The sequence below is a fragment of the Rhodnius prolixus genome, unplaced genomic scaffold, assembly GCF_049639745.1.
Source record: "Rhodnius prolixus isolate KJV_2025 unplaced genomic scaffold, Rpr scaffold_14, whole genome shotgun sequence".
Taxonomy (NCBI): domain Eukaryota; kingdom Metazoa; phylum Arthropoda; class Insecta; order Hemiptera; family Reduviidae; genus Rhodnius; species Rhodnius prolixus.
In genome coordinates this window covers 4,264,387-4,286,138 of record NW_027411594.1, presented here as the reverse complement: position 1 = coordinate 4,286,138, position 21,752 = coordinate 4,264,387, and the positions used below count along the sequence as shown (strand labels likewise).

The 21,752-nt window shown below is 33.2% G+C and overlaps 1 protein-coding gene across 30 annotated transcripts in view; it reads right to left on the bottom strand.

The window, feature by feature from the left end:
• Positions 1 to 21,752, bottom strand: part of LOC141451698 (uncharacterized) — a 221,597-nt gene that overhangs the window by 33,590 nt on the left and 166,255 nt on the right. For 19 of the 30 annotated variants that reach the window (XM_074123226.1, XM_074123227.1, XM_074123229.1 and 16 more), the window contains 3 exons: positions 18,169 to 18,327; positions 7,112 to 7,215; positions 5,846 to 6,051 (listed from right to left, as the gene is read on the bottom strand). In XM_074123226.1, coding sequence (XP_073979327.1) covers positions 5,846 to 6,051; positions 7,112 to 7,215; positions 18,169 to 18,191 — 333 coding nt within the window. In that variant the 5' untranslated portion in view covers positions 18,192 to 18,327. Of the gene's footprint in view, positions 1 to 5,845; positions 6,052 to 6,782; positions 6,979 to 7,111; positions 7,216 to 8,005; positions 8,224 to 17,764; positions 17,910 to 18,117; positions 18,328 to 21,752 lie in introns of those variants that run through there. The other 11 variants (XM_074123234.1, XM_074123235.1, XM_074123241.1 and 8 more) reach the window with 8 other exon arrangements.

Genomic DNA, 21,752 nt, shown 5'->3' with positions numbered 1-21,752 from the left:
GGATTTCGAGTTTAATGTTCGATATCTCAACGTGCAACTTACTTCTAAATATTCGGCAGTAAGTAGGATTCTCTTCACGAACCGCTCATACCTTGAGAGGTCATTTAAAGTTAGTTAAAGAAAGCTTACGATCTAATTCTTGCAAATAACATGTTTTAAAATTTCTACAAATAGTTTAAAAATCCCTAAATCATTATTGCAAAAGTCAAACTTCAGATATTTACTAAGTGCTGCTTTAGACGTTTCCTGAAGTTAAAACTAACCAACTAAAAATCTCAAAGTTAAAATGATTGCGTTAAAACTTTAATACGTTTATGATTGGCCAACAACTAATTTCATGCTTCGACACTTATCAAATACAAGACAAATTGCTAACTTCCTCAAACTTTACAATGTTTTAATTCTAGCTTAGAATAAAATGTAACAATTAATGATGCTATTTTAATTAAAATCTAAACGATAATACCCGGCTAAATTCTAATTGTCTATTTGTTAAAACAAATGTTACGATAGATTTTTAGTTTTTAAGTGGAATACTGAATATTATTTATGGATTATCAAGAATATAATTTTATACTAGTGTTGCATGATTTACAGCAGGATACGACACAAAGTTTGACAGTTGATCCCTCAGTCCCATTTGGGTGGAAAATGCATATGTAACACCTGGGTTACATACAATATTTATCAAATTTGGTAGGTCTATGCCAAAATTGATCTTATGCCAAAAGAATTTAATATTTCATGTCTTACATGTAACTTATTTATTTCAAATTTTATTTTAGTTAAAAAAAATGCCATAACTCTCGACTTTTAGTTCCAGGTTATATGGATAGTTCTAGATAAGTCGTTTTTACATTTCTTGAAAATGTGATTACCAAGGTTATTATTTTTTTCATCCGTCGCGTTTCGGATTTCCTTCCTTCATCAGCGAACGGTTCATCAGGTTGGAAAATTATAAATCTATTATAAAATTGGTAATTACAGAAGGATTACTTAAGCAAGATGATATGATGTGACAGTAGAAAGAGTGGTCAGTAAGTTTTAGAAGAGTCAGGTCAATTTCAGCCAGTCGAATGGTAATGTGAGCAGAGAAGATATACTACAGCTGTAATGCGTTTTTTGGAATATTAATAGGAATTTCTAAAAACCGGCGAGGCATGTAACAAGGACCCTGAACAAAAGCAAAAGATAACCTAAGTGCTCCAGGAAAGTTTTCAAAATGGTTCTCCCTAAGCAACTGGGTCCAACCAGCCAAGTCGAGACTATCGGTTACCATCCGACGTAACAAACCAAATTTAGCATTTTTAGCAGAATCACTTAATAAACACCTAGCGCGAACACTAATAATACTTGAATACGGAGATCCCAACAAATAACCAGTACAAAAATATAATCTAGCGAAGATAATTGAATTATTTACCACTTCACTGGTTTAGCTAAAGACGCTCGGAAGATTCTGATTAGGGCTTAGCTCCATCCTAACGTCAAATAATGTTATACTGAGGCGGCACTTTTTCCTCTAAAAGAACATTGCCAAACTAATACAAATTAGTTAGTGGAGTGGCACTCTGAAAAGATAAATTTAAGCTTTGCGAAATGTTGAGAAAGCCTAACAGATTATTCCTTTATATAAGTCTGGTTAATGTAAGCTTAGTTAAGAATGTTTTTTGTTGAGGTGTACGGCTGCTGTAAAATACATTTATATCGCACTTAAGTCAGTCACGATGTGAGCTGAGATATTCTAAGCATTTTCTAAGCCAAACGTTTTGGATTATTAATGATGAAGGTAAGGCAGAAGATCTGACTGTGTATATAAATATTTGCAAGCTGTACATGAATATGGATATACTAATGTGCGCTGTGTAATTAATCCATCTTCTCATACTGATAGTGATATACGGATCCTTATATAAAAATTCTCTTATTAAGTACATATTAACAAAAAAATCTATCTGCTATAAAGTTTATTTGCCTCAGAATTGTATTGTTAGATAGTGATAATAGAGATTTTACAAAAAAATCCTTGTATTTTAAAAGAAAAAGAGTACCAAGATCATTAACCAAAGAAAAATTACAGAAATGATACCAAGATATAAAATCTTTACTATCAAGAAATGATTTCTTCAATGGTTACACTGGTTAAAAAATATACAATACCAAGAAAGGTTCTCAAAGAATCTGCTTTATGATTAGATAGCATTAAAAAAAGAAAAGTCGACCAAAGCATAGATGACAGGAACAACTTATGAGGACATCCCTTAGAAAGGCAGCCATCAGGAGCTGCTACTCAAACACTGGAAATATCTACGTGCTTTCTTTTTTTTATTAGGTCAATAAGCTTATTACCAATTAATTTTCTTTTATTTAAGCGCCAAAGGTGTCTCCATTTTTATTTATTACTAATTGCAGACTTGAGTAATACTATTTTCCTCAGTTGCCATGTTTTCTCTCGAAGCTCAACATCATTAACCATCGCTTTCTTAGAAGGAAATACTTTTTTTTTCCACTCTCTTTTCTCACTAATTAAATCTTATTGGCAGATCTATCGTAGACAGGAGACTATTCGAGTAGCTTTTAAGAACTTCCTCACTACGTGCAAGTACCGTCTCCAATCAATCACTTTTTTCTCAATTTGTGAAAAATATTTTTTAGATACAACAGTATTTTTTAACAAGCACTTTTTCGCCTTTTTTACTTTGAAAAAAAAAAATACATTTTAAATGTCTGTATTATCAAAAATTCCTGATCATGAGGTATTTTGGGAAAAAGTTATTTGTTAATTCATTAACTAATGAGGGAGTTAGTTTAGTTAGTTAGTTAGTTAGTTGGTTAACTTTAACCAGGATACAGGACAGTTTGGGTTAGTTGGTGAACTAATTGGCCCAGCATTTTTTTTTTTTTTTTAACTTTCTCTGGACCCTGATTTTCTTCTGCAGTTGTTTAGGGTTCGTAAAAAAAAAACCCAACTTCTGGGTTTGTTTGTTTGGTATTAGATTTTACGCGTGAACGCAACCTTACTGAACAAATATAGTACCTAAGGGCTTTAGGTCCCTGATTTGTCTTCTCTTATTGGGCTAGTGTTTTCTTTAAGCAACATTTGAACCCATAAGTTGTGATCGTAAATGATCAATGCAGTCGTTGCTTGACTGAGTAAGAGCTTTCATGGCAATTCTTGGCGATTGTGAGTGTAATTGGTTAACTTCCTATTCTCTCTTTTACTTTAAAGGAGCATCTCAGTGCATTACGATCCGTTGTCGGGCAGTCTCCTCTTGTCTTCAATATTTTTTTACAGTACCTTCTTCATCTGTGTTCACGCACAAATTTTTTAGATGATGACCTTGCTTTACCTTTATTGCTTGTTTTTTTTTTTTTATTAAAGATGTTCACTGCATTGCGATCGTGTCATGTTTTGTTACCCGTCAATGAAGCGCTCACACTTAGGTAATGATACAACTTGCACATGTTCTCTAGGAAGAAGGAAAGGAGTTGACACGGGTATTCACTTCCTGATACCAAAAGCGCTCCCCAGAAACCCCTTTCACAAAAAAATATGAGTCTGACTTCTTCCAAAAATTGGCTTCTTCACTCTTTGTCTAGTGAAGTCGCAGAACGGGAGAGGAGACGGCAGTTAAGAATAATCACCCTCTGGAGCCAGCACACTTCTTCCCCAACCTTTCTTTAGTAACGTAAATAAGAAAACAAAATTAAGAATTGGAGAGGATTCCGTGGAGGTGAATCAAGATGAGCTTAAAAGTAACAGATCTCTTGTCAGTCAGTATTCAGTATCCACTGATTTTTTTTTTTTTCTTTCTGCATTCTGTGAAATCAAAACTGTTTACCAGTACTTCATGAAGAAAACTGAGCTCCCGAAATTCTTCTCAACATTAAGCTGGCACATGACAAAAAAAAACAGATATTCTTCTTCATCAAGAACAGGCTCAGATAATATAATTAATCACAATAGGGGAAGAGGGAAAAGTGTAATTAATATTCATTAGCTCGGTGTTTCTCCCTCTGCTGGCTCTTTCCCTTTATTCGTTTTTATTAAATCGGTTAAGGCGCTTGTTTTCCAGAGCTGGAAATAGGTGACGGCCTACACAGGGAACCAGATCTGGAAAGTTTGTTGTTAGAGGAGGATAGATCTACGCAACTTTAAAATGGTGATGAAGATAGCATTATATTTTGTTGCTAGATCCAAAATTGTTTCCACAGCATTTCAACTAACATTAGATTTATTTGAGCCTTCCCGTTCGTTGGCTTTCTCATTGCTCTCATGCTGAAAGATAGGAAAAACGAGTTCATGAGCTTTTCATCTTAGTGAGGGCCTACAAAAGCCTGGAGTTGAGTCATAATAGGCACTTCTAGTCTTGGATAAGTTATACTAGTGAACATTCTCAAACTGGGAAGAGAGGGCAACTGAAGTAGATGAAAACAATGGAGAACAAGTTCTAGACTTCCCCTAGCAGCCAGAAAAACCACAACGCTATACAGACATTAAATTTAATCAATGAAAATGGGAAATTGGTTAACTTGTGGAAGCTGTAGGAGTGTGCCTCCTACATACAAAATCTGGGAGGTGTTCACTACTATCGATTAATAGGAAAAGCCCTGTTTTATTTGGCCAAAAGTTTTACTATTGCGGACATTCCTAAAATACGTTTAGAATTTCATGAGATTTCTACGCTGACTCCAGTTGCATTCCAAATTAGTTTTCTATTTTCTATTTATCGCATTTTCCTAACAATAATTTCAATTTCTCGTCAGAGGAAATAAGTGATGCTATTTTCAAAATTGGATTTAAAGAAATATATACATATATATATATATATATATATATATATATATATATATAAATAACTTTTCAGATACATTTCCTAATTTATAAATAAAAAGTTGCCCGTAATAGAATAAAATGAATCAGCTGAAGGTGATGCCCTAATGAAAAGTAGCTCTAACTTTTAATGGCGTTTGCTATCCTACCCTGACTGGCATAATTGGTGAACTTAAAATGTGACTTACTTTATTCTCATTCTGCCTAAATGTAGAAGGCCTTAAGCTGTTCTGTATGAGGAAATTTTCTACCTCTTTCATTTTAAGACTTCTGATGAGAGTATTGTTTTATTTAAGACCTTCCCAATGACCCCATATGTCGGCTAGCGCATGTCACTGCTAGACCAATATGGGAAGTGGCAACAGTGTACCCGTATAAACAGAAACAGTATTCCTTGGCCACACATCATCACAGTATGGCAGAACCCAAACATTTTGCTCATACAGAAAAGAAATTACAAGAAGGATTCTTACAGCTATCTTGTACGGAAGCCAGGATCGAAGATAAGTGAAGTAAACCGTGAAATCCAAAAGGTCCTTCTGAATCTCTAAATGTGGACGTGGGGGAAACGCAATCACTCCAGAAACTGACTGTAACGGATCTTAAAACATGAATTTGTTTCTCTATATTATAACGAAGATATTAACATTTTTAGATATAGTGCATTGGTAGAGGAGAAGAAGAGAACCTATCACATCCCATCCTCAAAACCCCTGTAGAAGTAGGTTTCTATACAAAATGTTTCAAATAGGATGTGGACAGCTTTAAAAAAAAAAAATCAACCGCTTTTTTATAATAGTAACTTATTGGGTTTTTCTGTTTTTGACTATTGTCGATAATACTCACATAATTACCAAATTTTTAAACCCACTTTTCAGTTCAAACCTCAAAAATGAATTAAAATTAGATTGCAAAAAGTATAACAAGTAAAAATACCTAATTTCAGTCAACAACAAAAAAAAACACCTAAAAAAAAGTGAAAACTAAATCTTTTTAAACTCCAAAACTTACATCCACATAAACTCCGGGTACTGGAAATACTGTAACGGCTGGTACAGCTCCAGGTGTAATTCGGTAGAATTCTCTGGAGTTTTTATACCATTTGAGGGCGTAAAGCGTATCCCCTCTCAGTTCGAATTGACAATGCAGCGAAGCATCATGTCCCAGTAGTACGTATCTCGGCACGACAAGCTGTCGCATAAAGATCGTTTGAATACCTGCAACAATTAATTTATTTCAATTAGTTTTTTTTTTTTAATTAGCAATTATTTTAATTTAAAATTTCTTATTAGTAGTAGCTCAAAGCTTGAAAATTGCTTAAAAGGTTTTCATTAAAAGTTATGGAACTATTCGTGATACAGGTTGTTGGGACTTTATGATGTTCTGCTAAATAGTCTGAGGAGGAAAATTTATTAGATTCTGTCTTTTGTATGAACATGGCTTTATTATTGTGGATAGCATCATGGCGAAACGAGATCCCAAAGGAATACAATGTGCTGGGGTAAGCTATCACTACTGTCCTGTCTCTATATTAACTTTATTCCTTGTATAGGTTCACATGTTTTGTCATATCTCCACTTTAAACTCTTGCCTCCATTTTTAACCGCCGTTCCTTCTACATTTTAATTTCCTTAGTGTTAAAAAAAAAGAAGGTTTATATTAATTGTTTAAATGTATTGCATTGTATTGAGTCTTTTACAATTTTTACTATGTTTAATCAGGTTGATATCTAATGCAATTAGGATGTACTGTGGTGCAGAATCTTTGAAAATGAATAAGAATCAAAGAAATTTCACTGAAACAAATTCCTCAAGAAGACTGGCACGGATTGGCAAGAAGCCATGGTTATACGTAGAAATACTATCTCAGCGAATTCTTATAAAAGTTTGCTGTATCAATGCAGAAATGATTTCAAGATAATAGTAAATCAGCTGAAAGAGCTATTTACATTTCGGAAAAATATCTGGAGGTCTGCATGACTGAGGGAATATCACTGCTTTATGCTGTTTTCTACTCGGAGGTTCGGATCCTCTTCCCAGTCATTGCATCCAAAAAGACTCTTGTGATTGCAGTAAAACTAACTCTTTTTTCTAAGAGGTCTATGGCTAAGAAAAAAATGATTGACATGACATATTTTGAACTATCTGTAACCAAAAAAAAAACTTAAATTTATTGGTTGGTTTGGTAAACGTATTGAATTAACACCAGATTTATATTGTTGATATTACTCTTGTATCTCATACAATAAATTAATAAGAACTAAAACAAAAAAAATACCTTGGCCATAATTTACTACCAAAAAAAGAAAACCTCGTTTAAGTTTAAACTTTCTTTTTCTGCTTTGGAATTTGGTTTCCTTTAAACAATAGCAACTGTCGAAACTGCAAACGGAAGAAAAGTTAGTATTTGATTTCACCCAATAAGTATTCAACTCAGTAATGTTCCTCAACTCAATAATCAGTAGGTCTTAAGGAGTAATTTAATACTAAATCTTATCTTAGTTGGACATTAGTGACTTGGTTCGCTTTTAATGTATTTGAGAGAATACAAATCATCTGAAGTAGTGAAATTCGAATATCAAACTAAATGAACAAATCAAAGAAGCTGGAGATAATGATAATACCATCATCAACAAACACATAACCATTATTGATTTCTACAAACAGCTCTTAGTTAATTTGCTTTAAGTTTTAAGAATGTTTTTTTTATTAAAAGAAGTCATTTCATTCCTTACCTTAGCTCTCTTTTTCATTGTACCATAAGCTTTAATGTAGTGGATAAAGTATAATATAAGTTAAGGCAATAAAGTAAGAAAAGGAAGAAAGTACTTAAGTTCTTTTATAGTTCTTTTTTTCATTATTTCAAATTAAATCGTCCGTAATAATAGTTATTTATTGTACAAGTTGTTTAAGTGTATTTTTCATACGAGTAAAACTAAGGTTTCTTGAAGAAAGGTGTGGAAACATCTTTGAGTGCTTCTTAATATTAGATCGTTTCAATAATATAATAGGCAAACTCAAAATTTATGACGCAACGGCTACCGCACGAAGGTTAGGCAGGTTATTGAAGTTACTATAATGGACTAATTAGAGCTTTTAGAAGTTTAAAAATTTAGGAACAAATTAAAATTGGCAAGATCATAATTTATTTATAGATGTTTATTGTACTTACAGTGAACCGTATTCATTACTGGCACGATAGGAATTTTGCTGTTGATTAGTTGATACTAACACATTGGGAAGTTTTAAGTAAATTATTTATAAGTTTAGCAACAAACTAATAGACCTTCAATTTTAAGAGGAGTATTTTCATAAAAATATTTATCACTATAACGGGGCACTATAAAATCACTGCACGGTGATGTTAGACCAGTATGTAAGGTTTCTTTTAGGTTACAGAACAGGGGGTGTCTAAAAGCATATGTTTAAAAGGACTTAATAATTTTAAATTTTAAATTGTATTCATTAATACTGAATTTAACAATACATAATATTTATTATTTTTTTGTGATTAATGAAAAAATAAAAACTTACTAATTAACCCAATACTAATATTTCTAGCAGAGGTTGAACGTTTTTTACGTATTTCTTTCACTAAATTTAGTATAACAATAGTGATCCATTACGTAATACGTAACGATTAAAAAATAAATAAGCATTTTGGAGGAGGGTTTAAATGTTTTAATTGAATTCATGGGTTGTAAGTTTGGTCTGATTCTTCATTCGTGTTTAGCAGTACAAATATCGAAGTTTACGAAGTTCTGTAAAAGTGTCAAAACAGAAATTTGGTTTAGAGCAAAATTTTAAACGATGAAGAATTAACTAACGTTTTGTAAAATTAAATTTTCCAATAAATTTATCGATTAGTTAAGCGAATACAATAACATATAGCGTATAGTAACTAGTGTAATCACAATATACAGTATAATAACTAGTGAAATCACAATATACATACACTGGGCCAAAAAAGTCTGTGAACACTAACCTAAATTTTATTACTTTTATTATTATCTTATTAGAAACTTCTTTTATTTTCAAATGAAATATACTATTCGATAGAGAGAAACCAGAGTTTTTCATTTTATATTCAATCTTTTATTTTTGTTCAGCAGGAATATCACAATTAAATGTTTAACAAAACAACACCCCAAACGAATGCAAAAAAAGTCTGTGAACAGCTGTATAAATATGTAAAAACATTAAGATAACAAACAGAAAAACGATTGAATAAAGTTTCAAAGTTCTCTATTGTATTGTAGAAACCACTACAGTCAGTTTTGTGAATAAATAATCTAATTAGTACATATTTAACCACTAATATGGAAGTTCCCAGACCAATTCGAGAACTTATTGTGACGTTGCGAAATGAAAGAAAAAGTATTCGAGAAATAGGGAAGATAGTTCAAAAAAACCCTTCAACGGTGCATAATATAATTAAAAAGTACGGAAATGTGATTAGTAGGCCACGCAGTGGACGGCCACCAAAACTTAATTCCTAATTCTGAAGTCTGTTCGAGAAGAACCCAGGACAAGCGCTCAAAAAATCAGTCAAGAATTATCAAGTGGTTATGTGTAAGCGTAACACCACATACAATTAGAAATAAATTACATGAATACGATTATTGCGGTCGAGTCCCGAGAAAAAACCTTTAATCAATAAAATAAATAGTAACCGCCGATTGGATTTCGCGAAAGAATATGTTTCTAAGCATTCTAGTTTCCGGGAAACCGTAATCTTTTCAGATGAGTCGAAATTCAATGTATGTGGGTCTGATTGACGACAAAAAGTGTGGCAAAAAAGAAATGAAGCTATGAAAATGAAAAATATGAAGCCTACTTTTAAGCATGGGGGAGGCAACATTCTGGTGTGGGGTACATGAGTGCTAAAGGAGTGGGCAAGTTAGATCTAATTAATGGTATGATGGACCAATATGTGTATGTGGATATATTAAGACGCAATTTAAAAGAAAATTCAAAAAAATTAGGGTTGGAGGGAACGTTTGTCTTCCAACAAGACAATGACCCGAAACATACCGCACCAAAAACTCGGGAATGGCTTTTAAATAATACACTCTGGCGCCTAAACACCCCTCCACAAATGCCAGACCTTAACCCAATAGAACATTTGTGGGATGAAATCAGCCGCGAAATAAATAAACGAGGAATAAGAAACCGTGAACAACTAAAAAACGCTATTTTAGAAGAGTGGGATAAAATTCCAACATTGACGACCACAAAATTATTAGGATCGATGAAAGCTCGCTTGTTGGAAGTGATTAGGAACATAGGAGGTCCTACAAGTTTTTAAAATTTATAATTCACGTACAATGTGTAAGAATGATTTATTTCTGCAAAGTGTTCACAGACTTTTTTTGCATTCGTTTGGGGTGTTGTTTTGTTAAACATTTAATTGTGATATTCCTGCTGAACAAAAATAAAAGATTGAATATAAAATGAAAAACTCTGGTTTCTCTCTATCGAATAGTATATTTCATTTGAAAATAAAAGAAGTTTCTAATAAGATAATAATAAAAGTAATAAAATTTAGGTTAGTGTTCACAGACTTTTTTGGCCCAGTGTACATATTACAATGACAGGACTGATCTCTTCTTAATGCTGGGTGAACCAGATTTAAATGGCTTTCAAAGAGATGGGGATTTTATAGCGAATAAAGTTCATATAAACCATGACCCGATTCCGAACAATCTTAGAAATGAAACGAAATTTTAAACAGAAATAATCAAATACTACGGACACTAGGCATGACCCATTGCAAAACATTGTGCGAGAAGGAAAGCTATTATTATTTTTCGCCGTAACTGGGCCAATATTGCTACCATCACTACCAAAATAAACAATATAATAATAATAATATTAATAGCAAAAAATACTGGACTCCCACGCGGAGGTCCCGGGTTCGAATCCAGCAGCTGACCCTTAGATTTTCTCTTCCTAGGAGCTTCTTACAGCTCACTGTCCGGTGATGGACAGTGTTGTCTGTAACGAGAGAACACTGTCCGGAGGCCGGCAGTGCACTGGAAAAAGCTCCGGGCGCTAATGACCTCAGCTGTTGATGCGCAAAAAAAAAAAAAAAAAAAAAATAGCAAAAAAAAAAACGAATCTAGAACTATACTTGGACTAGAGCAGCGTAGAAGTCCCAAAGAATCGAGCAACAACCTTAAGGGAAACTCTCCTCTACCTTTTCCGACCAAACCTAACAATCCGTCATTAGATCTAACAAACTTTACTATAAGAGAGAATCGGGTGAACTCCATTTTGTAGAGGGGGTAACCTTTAAACCACAATGCCCACTAAGGAAACCAATCAGGTGCCTGAGAGGTCCATGAGAGACCCCAGATCATCTTTCTAACTAACGACAGCCATTTTGGTCTTCGACTCCAGAGCTCATCCACAAGAATAAATTCACACCAAGCAACAAGTTAACTTCTAATTTGGGACCGATGAAGAGAAGTGATTACAATTACTTTAAGAAAGAGATGAGAAACTGTTGCTCAGTGAGAATCTATTGGATAGATTTTATTAAGAAATTTGAGATTTATAGCAAATAAAGAATGGAAAAACAGAAAAAATAAGAGTGACAACAGCTGGGAAAACATATGAGCAAGATTTTTCAATATGATGGATTATCATAGGTAACGTTAGGAAAAATCACACGAGAAATACTACTTGCCAAGAAATCCAATGATTCATTTTTGACAATGGATGAGTAATCTGAGAATATGGAATGTTTTCCCATTTATTTTACTGGCGTTACTTCTTCTGATATTCTACATTTCACAAGCAATTGCTTGAATAATGGATTACGTGCTTTCTAAATTCACCAACTCTAACGTTCTCTCTGTCGAAGAATAATTTCTTGAAATAAACTTTCTTTTTTTCAATTCCTCAATTCTTTTTAAGAGGTAGTGTACTGCAACAGAACCGAGTTCTGATTTTGAGTAGCCACATATTCGAGATTTGAATACACATTTTGAAGTTTCTTGAACTTTCTCGAGTTACATAATGTTAATGTGCGCTATGAACTCAGCGAATTAACTAACCAGCATGGCATTTCTAGTAATATTTCCTACGTAATTTAATTATTACAATAAATACATTAGAATCACGTAACGATAGAAATTTTACTTCAATTTTTTGAGAGCAAACATAAATAATATCTTCTTTTTTTTATATTTTAAATAGAAATATCATCTTGTGATGAAAATAATTTAGGCACCCTCTTTCAGTCCATTGAAAGGTACTGGATTGGACCGTCTCATTGACTGGCTGTAATGCTAATTTAAACTAGTGCATAGAATACCCACTAGAAGGCGTGCAAGCTGAATGGACTTCTAGGCTCCCTTTAATATTGTCCAATCGTCTGTTAACCCAACAAAATAGTCTATTGCCACCAAGCATTTATTGAATGTTGAGTAAATACAGAATTATTAGAAAACAAAAGATATTTGTACTCGTTGGAAAACTGAATTTAAATTGAGATTTTTCAAGGCTGTTTTGACGTAAGGTGGCAAAAAAGCAATGTGATTGATTAATAAAAGTATTTTTTGGGTCTCGAAAATCTTAAGTAAGAACAACGTTTCAACAACAAACGAGTGGTAAAATCCATCAGGACTTAAACATATTGCTTCTTTTCAAATATCATCGTATTCAACTATTAATCAGCTCTAACTTCTGTTTTCAGTTTTAGGAGGCATCAACAGAAGGTACAAGCAAGGGATATTTTAAGTTATTTAAGAAAAGTTTTACTTGATACAGAAGAAGAACTAAAATTAATAAGTTAAAGAAAGTTAAGAGCCAAAGAGTTGGTAACTTCACAATTTTTTTTTTTTTTTATTTTGCACAGAAATTTTAACTTCCGGATAATCAAGTTATTGAATGCATGAATGCCGCGCAGCATTACGAATTTCGTGGAAGATTTTATGAAGAGAAAGATGCCTCGTGTTTGTATGGAGGCTTCACTGCTGAACTAATGAGAAGACACTGTGGCTTGGATGCTGGGTTTCACGAACAGAGAAGCTACATAATACATGAAGGTTGGAATTTTTACTTTTGTAAGCTTTTGAATAGGTAAACTGAGAGTGAATGAATAAATAATAATTATCAATGTATAAATAAACAGCATAGCTTTGTTCTACATGTCTATCTTAATTAGCAGACTAATTAGTAATTATTAGAGCTGACACGCTGGGAGGATCAGGAGGTAACTATTCTTTTCTTTTTTTTGTAGAAAGTAATCTTACAAACAAAAAATCGTTTAGGCGTTTAATTAAATTTTTGAAAGACAAAAAATATATCCGGCATTAGAAGTAGCAAAGAGGGCTAAAACAAAAATCAAAAATTAATTTTTTACCCAAAAAAACTCTATGAAAATGTAGATTGAAAATGAGGACCATTTTTTACCCCTTAAAAGACTAAGAAGTTCTTAGACTTAATTACTTTAGTATTAGAATTTCATGAATCTAATTTAAATGAATTTGTTTGCAGTATTAATTACATAATATACTTCAAAGACACAGTGAAGCTGAAAAAAAAAAAAGATGAAAAGTTTGTTTTATCTACTTTGACTTAGGGTTAATTTTTATTAAATTGTGGTACTTGAAAGAAACGTCATGATAAGAATAAATTATAGTGGTTAATATAATCAGAACAAATAAGGAGGCTACAAGCAGGTTTCGATTCTTATGAAGGATTTTATTTTTTCTAATCCCATTATTCTTAGCTAAAATCACCATCTTTCTGCGACCTTCGGTGGTTAAAGTAAAACTTAATCTTAAAAATGGCATTAGATTAGCTTCTCTTCAGATGGCTCATTGTACTTTTAAAGTACATATCTAACGCTTCGGAGTTTGTCTCTTCGTTTGCGTATCGGTCACGAAGAAATAGTCTTCAGAGTTAGTTTCTAGTCTAAGTAGGATGCCTGATACCTAAATTTAGGCTGATGGCAGAGACAATTGGTGATTCCACCCACTGTCGCCTTTCCCTCTACGTCTTAGGAACTACTGAGGAGTTAATAAGCCCTATCATGTGTCACCTGATTTACTGGTAGGTTATTATTGAAAGGGTTCGGTATATCTAGTTTTTTAATAAGTTGCCACACACTAACACTTACAGAATTTCATAAGAATAATCTGTTGTTTACAGTGGGAATTATAAGGGCCCATTTTTTAGGTCGTTTCAGGAATATACTTGTTGTCGATCACTGGTCCCACCCCATGTCAAACACTGGTACCACCGCATATTCGGTATGTCAATCACCGGGTCATTGAAATACTTTAAAAAAAGTAATAATTTTTGGTTGACATAAAAATCGAATTTACTGAATACATAATACAATCTAAAGGAGCGGCACAATTGTACCAACCAACACCTGGAGCCAAAATAACGGAAGATTTAAATCTTTTAAAACGATTCCTCTTTTTTTTGTGATGGTGCGGATTTCAGCCTGGTCAAATTCGATGATAGGTGGGGGTAGAATGTGCTGATGGGTATGGCTTGCAGCTATTAATAAACCTTCTGCAAAATACAGTTAAGATTTCAAACAAACTTTACTAAAAACTGAACAATTTTCAAAATAACATTAAAAGAAAGAAGAGATAAACAAGAACGCCAAAGTAACTACAATTCTATTGATTAAGTTTATAGGACAAGTGTTCATAACTTCCATGCGGGTTTGTTACTACTTCTTCTTAAGTTCTTCTGCCAGCTGTCAAGTAATCCTGTTAAAAGAATGCCATGTTTCCTTGTGCCGCTCTGTTTTCTCAATACTCTACAATACTTTTTGCTATATATAAATGTTTTTAATGAACAAATTAATTTCCACATCTTTGTTTTATTTGAATCTTATAATTCAAGAATTTTATTATTTATCAGGTGATTGCTAACAAGCATAAGTACCAGGCTGCTTGGTACGGTAAGAACCTGAAGTTCTTGGTTCGGTTTTTGGCTGGTGACTGATAAAAAAAAAAATGGTCAATGGCAGGCTACGAAGCGATTACGAATTGTATGAGCTTATCAAAGAAGGATCGACTCCGAAGACTGGTTCATGTGGAGAGGATGAGGAATGGCTAAACAAAAGAATGTTAGAAGACTGCGATGGCTTCATTAGGAACTGAAGAAATACAGGGTGGAAAGGTGGGGAGTAAAGAAAGAAAGAGCAGTACAAGACTTGTGGGGTCCTTAATGATTTCTGATCCATAATAATAATAATAATAATAATAATAATAATCATCATCATCATTATTATTATTATTACTTATCAAGTTTATTTTTTACTCTAAACGTCATACAAATTGTAATTAATTTAATTGTTACAATATTGTAACTTGTTGTCAATAGAGCAAGCGAAACTTTTAGATGAACAGTAAATGAAATGCGACTAACGTTAGGAAATATTACTTAAGAAAAAAATTGAATCTAGTGGAAAATTAAAATTTTCTTTTACTCTCTCTTGTCCCTTTTAAGAGAAAGTATGTGACCGCGTAGATTTTTCTATTTTGAATTTTCTCGGATAATAACACGTTTTGTACCTGACTATCAAAAAGTGGTCTTTGCTTAAAATAAATACTACACTAAACAGACATTCATTTTCGTGCAAACAAGGCATGGTTTTGAACTTCACTCAGATAATAAATAAGCAGTTGTCCTTACATTATGTCCTTTCATTTTACTAGGATTATACTCTATGTCCAGCCTTCTTCCATGAAACCTACTATTTCAACAATAATAAGCAACTTTTTGTCGCAGTGCCCACGAGAATCTATTCTAAATCTCCTTATATTGTTGAATATTTTTTTTATTTACAAAAACAAAAAAAAAAAAGAATTTCTGGCCCATCACAAAACTTAAGTGTGATGCCCTGAATTGTCTTAATCTGGTCCTACTATAGAACGTACTGGCACTAGAGAGAAAAATAATATGGCCTTCAATAGAATGAAATCAATTAGCGGAGCTTTAGAAGCCTGCTAATTACCTACCAGTTTACGGAGGAGATAATATTCTCCTAACCTAGTATTCCTTTGGGAGAAAAGGCTTTAAGACAATAGTTGAAGAGGAAGATAATCATCCTGACATCAGCACAAAAGGAGGGACATCTAAATTCAAAATGGCATCTCCTCCATAATACCCAGTTATTTATATAGAAATACATTTTAATATTAAAAAAATAATACTTCTGAAATTTTGATCATGAATTTTATTTAAATAAACCAGTTATGTCGGAATAATTGAAAAGAAGCAGCAGAAATGAGATATTCGGATCAGCATATTCTAAACGAACAATTGATATGAAACGTGCCTAGTTTGGGGAGCACCATTACAAATACATTCCCATAAAAGAATAATTAGTTTAATTATTTTCCTGAATGAGTTTTTGTATTATTAATTATAATTAATTTTTTAGCAGTAAGAGCCAATATTATTCAATGAATTTTTAAAGTGAAATTTTGAGACAATTTATTCATTATATCATTCCAATTTTTAAGGATATTACCAATCCATAATTATTTTTGTTTTTTTTTTAAAAAAATGAAGGTTTCATTTAAACGCTTTTTTTATTTGGATTGTTTTGCATGAAAGAATGAATATTTTGAAAGGCTTTTATACACTTACTACAGCAATAAAACGGAATGCCTGTAAAACTCGATTAACTTAACTAAAAGTAACAAAAACAAATTTTAATCAATACTGACAAGAATCTCATTAATGAAAACAATTACAAACAAGGATGAAAACAAGCTCAGTGGTTGGTTAGTGCACCGATTTCCATGCGAACAGGCCATGTCTTGAATCCAGCTGGCCTAGATCTTATGTTTTCTCTAAGGACAGGTCTGGAGGGTGAGCTTTAGTGTGAGGGGAGCTACAATAGATCCAAATGGGTCGCAGTGCCAGTAGGCCTTGAGGCCGCCCTAGCTTAATCTATCTATCTCTACCTTAAGCTTTTTAGCGATGGACAGTGTTATCTTTTAATAAGAAAACAAACTGTCCGGAAACCGACGACAATGCGCAGAATGCCCAACGACTTCACCTGAAAGTCTGTGGCTTTTTGGCCACCAGGATTTTGTTGGCAGCTTGTCATTACGCCTAAAAAACTTACATGTGTTCAAAACCCACAACTTATTCGATAGCAGCGACGGTGGGCCATGGAAGTTGGCAATCCGCTAAAGATTGTGTGTGTAACAACAAACTTAGCTGTCGAAGTAGAAAACAGATGGCCCAACTACAGTGTGTCTATACTCTGCCGTTAATGACAAGGAAAGTTAATAAGCTGTTAATTAATGTTGTAGTTGCTTGACTGTTAATTAGTTTAGTTTCGAGAAAATTTAATTATATATTCTGCGGCAATGGGGAAAGCCGAGCCTTACACCAGATTGTTTTTTTTTTTTTGTTTTTTTTTAAATAAAAAAACTCAAGTAAGTCCTTTATAAAATGACTGAGGAGACGCGAGTGGTGAGGTTTTAAATTTCAGAATATTATTCCAGAATTAAATTCTAATAGTGGCGCCTGGTCCCCATTTTAATTAAAATAGAGCTTCCCCATGTTAATTATTAAGGGACGCACCGATCAATAGATGACTAGTAGAAGCTGAATTAAACAAACTGCGTTTGTGGCTCTGGTACTTGTTCTCTCCATTGACCTTAGCAATGTTCCAACGAGCTTCGATCAACTGATAGAAAAGTTCGAATGATTTATAATGATTACATCGCCCATTAACCAAACCAGCCAAGATATTAATGAGAGGTAGATGCTAGTTTTTATTGATGCGCACACCCCCCAACCCAACATGGATACCAATTGTTCATTAATTAATCTTGAAATTCAGTATCATACCTCGCCACATACCGATAATGTCATTAGGTTGAATGTAATGGATTTTGAGACCGAGATTATTACGACATTTTCAGTATTGATGTACCTTTCATTCGCGCCACAATCCGAAGTAATAGATCTCTTCACCAGCACGAAGTGTCAGGATATAAATGCCATTTCGTTCGCATAATCAATCGGTTGGGTAAACTTTCTTCCGGATTATATTTTCCTCACTCTGTACTACACAAACTAATCAATTTCTGTTAATCAAACAAGCATTGCCTAGAAAAACTGGGAATTCTAGAAGCTGAGAAAACTGTTCAGTAGAGATACTATTATTTAAGGACAGAATTCTCAAATCCATTTTATAAATTACCTACGAAAGAGAGAAAAAGTGTGACTTTTCTCACTTTTTTTTTCTCCAGAAAAACCTGAAGAGGTAAAAATCCATTCACTTACGCTATTAAGTTCCGTTCCAATTAAGTTCTCCAGAATGTATGCAGTACTTACACAAGTACTCTGTGTGAATCCATTGTTACAATTTAAACATTCTCCTTTTCAAGTAGTGAAATTTCTGTTTTTTTTTTCTTTTACTTCTAGAGGATGGAAAATTTCGCTTAAATTTCGGAGAATCGAGTTTTCACTGGGCATTACAGGTTCTGACAGTTCCTAGACAGAGAAAAATGGTTTGTGAGTGAACTACGATATCTATAATCTTAAAAAAATAAATACCTAAAAAATGTAAAATCTCAGGAACCCTAAAGTTTATTATTGCTTACAGTTTACAGCGTTGGAGCAGATTCTTTTAAATTTTCTCTTAAATAGCTCTATCGATTTTCTTTGAATTTAATACGTGCATTTCCTTCAATACGCTGAGGGAGTGTCCACGTAATTTTTTTTAAAGTACTATTCATATCCTTTCCACTCTGATAAAAACCTGTTTATATATATATACGTATTTGTTAATTTTATTCGCTGCAGAACGCGTGTCTACTGTATCCCTGGCCGATTTTTCAGACCACCTATCATCATAGGTAGATTAAAAAGTTTGAAGTTGAGATTTCGTCTTCACTTAGGTTTTATTACGGGTTAATAATCGATCGTTATTAGTAAACACTTCAAATTAGAACTAAATTTACTGATAGAAGCGTGCTAAGTGATGGTGCAAATAATAGCATCGCCCTATAAGAAATTAATTAAACTAAAAAAAAAGTACTACAGTTCAAAAAGTCCGCTACTGTCTTAAAAATTTATTGGACGCCTAAACGTGCGAAACAGTTAAGGTCACGAGGAGCCCGCCAACATACATACCTCTGATTTACATTTGACACATATAAGACATTACTTCTGCATATAATTTAGTTAGATCGATTGGATCAAACTGTGTGATAATGGCATTTAAATTAAGCGCTCTAGTGTCCCCAATTTTCTAACCACTATGTATTCCACTGAGGTCGCCAATATGGGTTTTTCATCTCAATAAAATGTAATCAAAGTTTGTAAGTTCAATGATTTGTCCATTCCAGAGGTTTTTTATTTTACGGAGGTTCATGTATTTATATGGACTTTTTTATCAGACAGAATTTGACCACTCTGCTACGTGCTTACTATCGCTATGTACAAGATCGATTTCCTAACGAGGGATTTACTCCTCTTCTATGTGAAGAGACTCTTCGTGGAGTGAGGGCAGAATGTTTGGTTTGCCACAGTGCTAGGTTCTAGACAATTCTAGAGAAATAACGACCACACCAACTCTCGCCTCAAAGCAATACTTGTTAGCTGCCAAGGAGACGCAGAACTAACGCTAACTTCAATTCTGCGACTTTTGGTCTGATTCATTTTTTCTTACGATTCTTTAACCTGGATTAAAAAAAAAATTGTATTTTCTTTCGATTTCGATATTTTTTAAACTATAACAAAAGAGGAGCTTAAAAATTTACATAATACGTGATAACCGTCTTAAAGTTATGCCAAAGGATTTCCGGTTCTGTTGAAATAGAAGCAACATTCTATAATAGGAAATTCCGTTTAAGATTATAATCCTCTTATATATAAGAAGGGAATAGGATTAACTTTAAGAAAACAAATCAACATCAGCAAGGAAGAGCACAGAGAACTCAAGAAGGTGGTTTCTACAATATACTTGGAGGAGCTGCAGGTGTGCTAGAACAAGAAAGCTCCTCCTAAATCCAAGCCTCACTCCGTTTACACACACACACTGGATGTTTGCTCACAATTACATTTTGGTTATTCCGGTGTAAACAATTGGGATCTGCTAGCTAGCTGAGAAAAAGGATTTATTTAATTTCAATAAATATTAAAGTTTAAATTGCTTTTAACTTTTGGCTATTTCTAAAGTTACAATTGTCATTAGTGTCTCTAATTTGGTTAAATTTTATTTGAAAGGTCGCCTTCACCTTTTTCTACATCAAAAGTGTCATCACGCACCATTTAGATGGTCTCAAAAAGCAATCTGATAATTGTAAAGAACGTGCCATTATTTAAAATTTAATTTCAAAAGATTGTTTGTTAACTAGTCTGAAATGAAACGGATAAATTTTAATATCTCTTTTACTTGAAATAATGGCCCTTTTGTAGTAATCTCAGTTCAATTTAACAAATTGTTTTCAAGAAATTACTTGAAGAACTGTCACAAGAAGAAATTGGCAAAACGCTAATGAGTGTAATAATACATTTCTTTTGGGTTTCTTCCCTTGGGATGAAATCCATCAACTAAACCTTTTACTGGGCTAATTATACGTATCGTTGCAAGGGGATCCTAACAGAAAAGTTTAGAAATTAAATGAATACTAGTGGCAGAGACATGGATAGTAACTGCCAAATTGTGAGCGTCTAACTCATTTCAAGTAGATAATTTGGAGACTGGAGTGTACAAGTATGAAGAAGTTAAGGGGAAGTGAAAGGCAATGGCCTTAGGGAAAGAGGGAAATAGTGCGGGGACCAAGGTTTGGGCATATTTTTTTGAGAAGAAGACTTAGGGAGTGTCTCTACGGAGTGTGGAAGACTACAAATTACTTGCGAGGGATTGGATAGAAAATTTGTGCAAACGGATGAAGCGTTAGAAAATTTTTATTGAGACTTCATACGACGAAAATTTTGAAAATGTGGTTAAAATGTGGAAGAAGTTAAAGGGAGATGAAAGGCAGATGTCTTAGGAAAGACAGATCTACTTTTCAGCCTGTAGTTAAACTGGACTTTAGAAAAGGGAAAAACTTCTAGGAAAATCCCTTATTAAATTTTTGTAAAAGAATTTCCAATAAATAAGAAAGGTAAAAAATGTGGTGATTGCTGCTGGATTATATCAACGTTTTGAAACTCTCAAAAAAGACAAAAATATTTTTTATTTTAAAGATAGAACCAGCTTTATGAGCAGAGTTTTTGGAGTTTATTATTAATAAAATAAACCCCCACACAATGTTCAATATTATTAAAATAAAATTTTACAAAATTTATCTTTTATTTTAATATAGACTGAGAACGGAAATTTATCTGCAATATATTCCTTCGCTGTATGGCTTTCATTTTGATTATTATTATTATTATTGTTTCACCATAAAGGTGGAAAATGAATGAGAAATATAGAGAGGAGATTGCCTAATAAATCTTTTTTATGGTAGCCCATGGAGAAGTTGTGGGGGTAACGCGAGATTGGACAAAGTGAACCCTCGGGGCTCCTTCAACCACCCTATTTTTACATTTTTACCCGCCTATTTTACCTTATTTTTGTTGCTTATTTAATCTTAAATATACACTCAGTGACAAAAAAAAAAAAAAGCGGACACTTATATTTAAAATAAAAAATGCCGCACACTTGTATTTATTTAATTCCAATTTTTTATCTATGTATTAATTATAACGCATGTAATAATTTACTGAAATTTTAATGCAATCAGATCAGAAATTCATAAGTTACAGAAAAATTATGTATATTGAAATTTAGGTAACAATTATTACCTTGTTGATTTCTAATACCGCGTATTACCTCCTCTGGCCCTTCGGAGGGCTTCCCCGTCTCCTAGGCATCGAGTAAATAAGCGACTGAATTTCATCTTGTGAAACAGCATTCCATAACT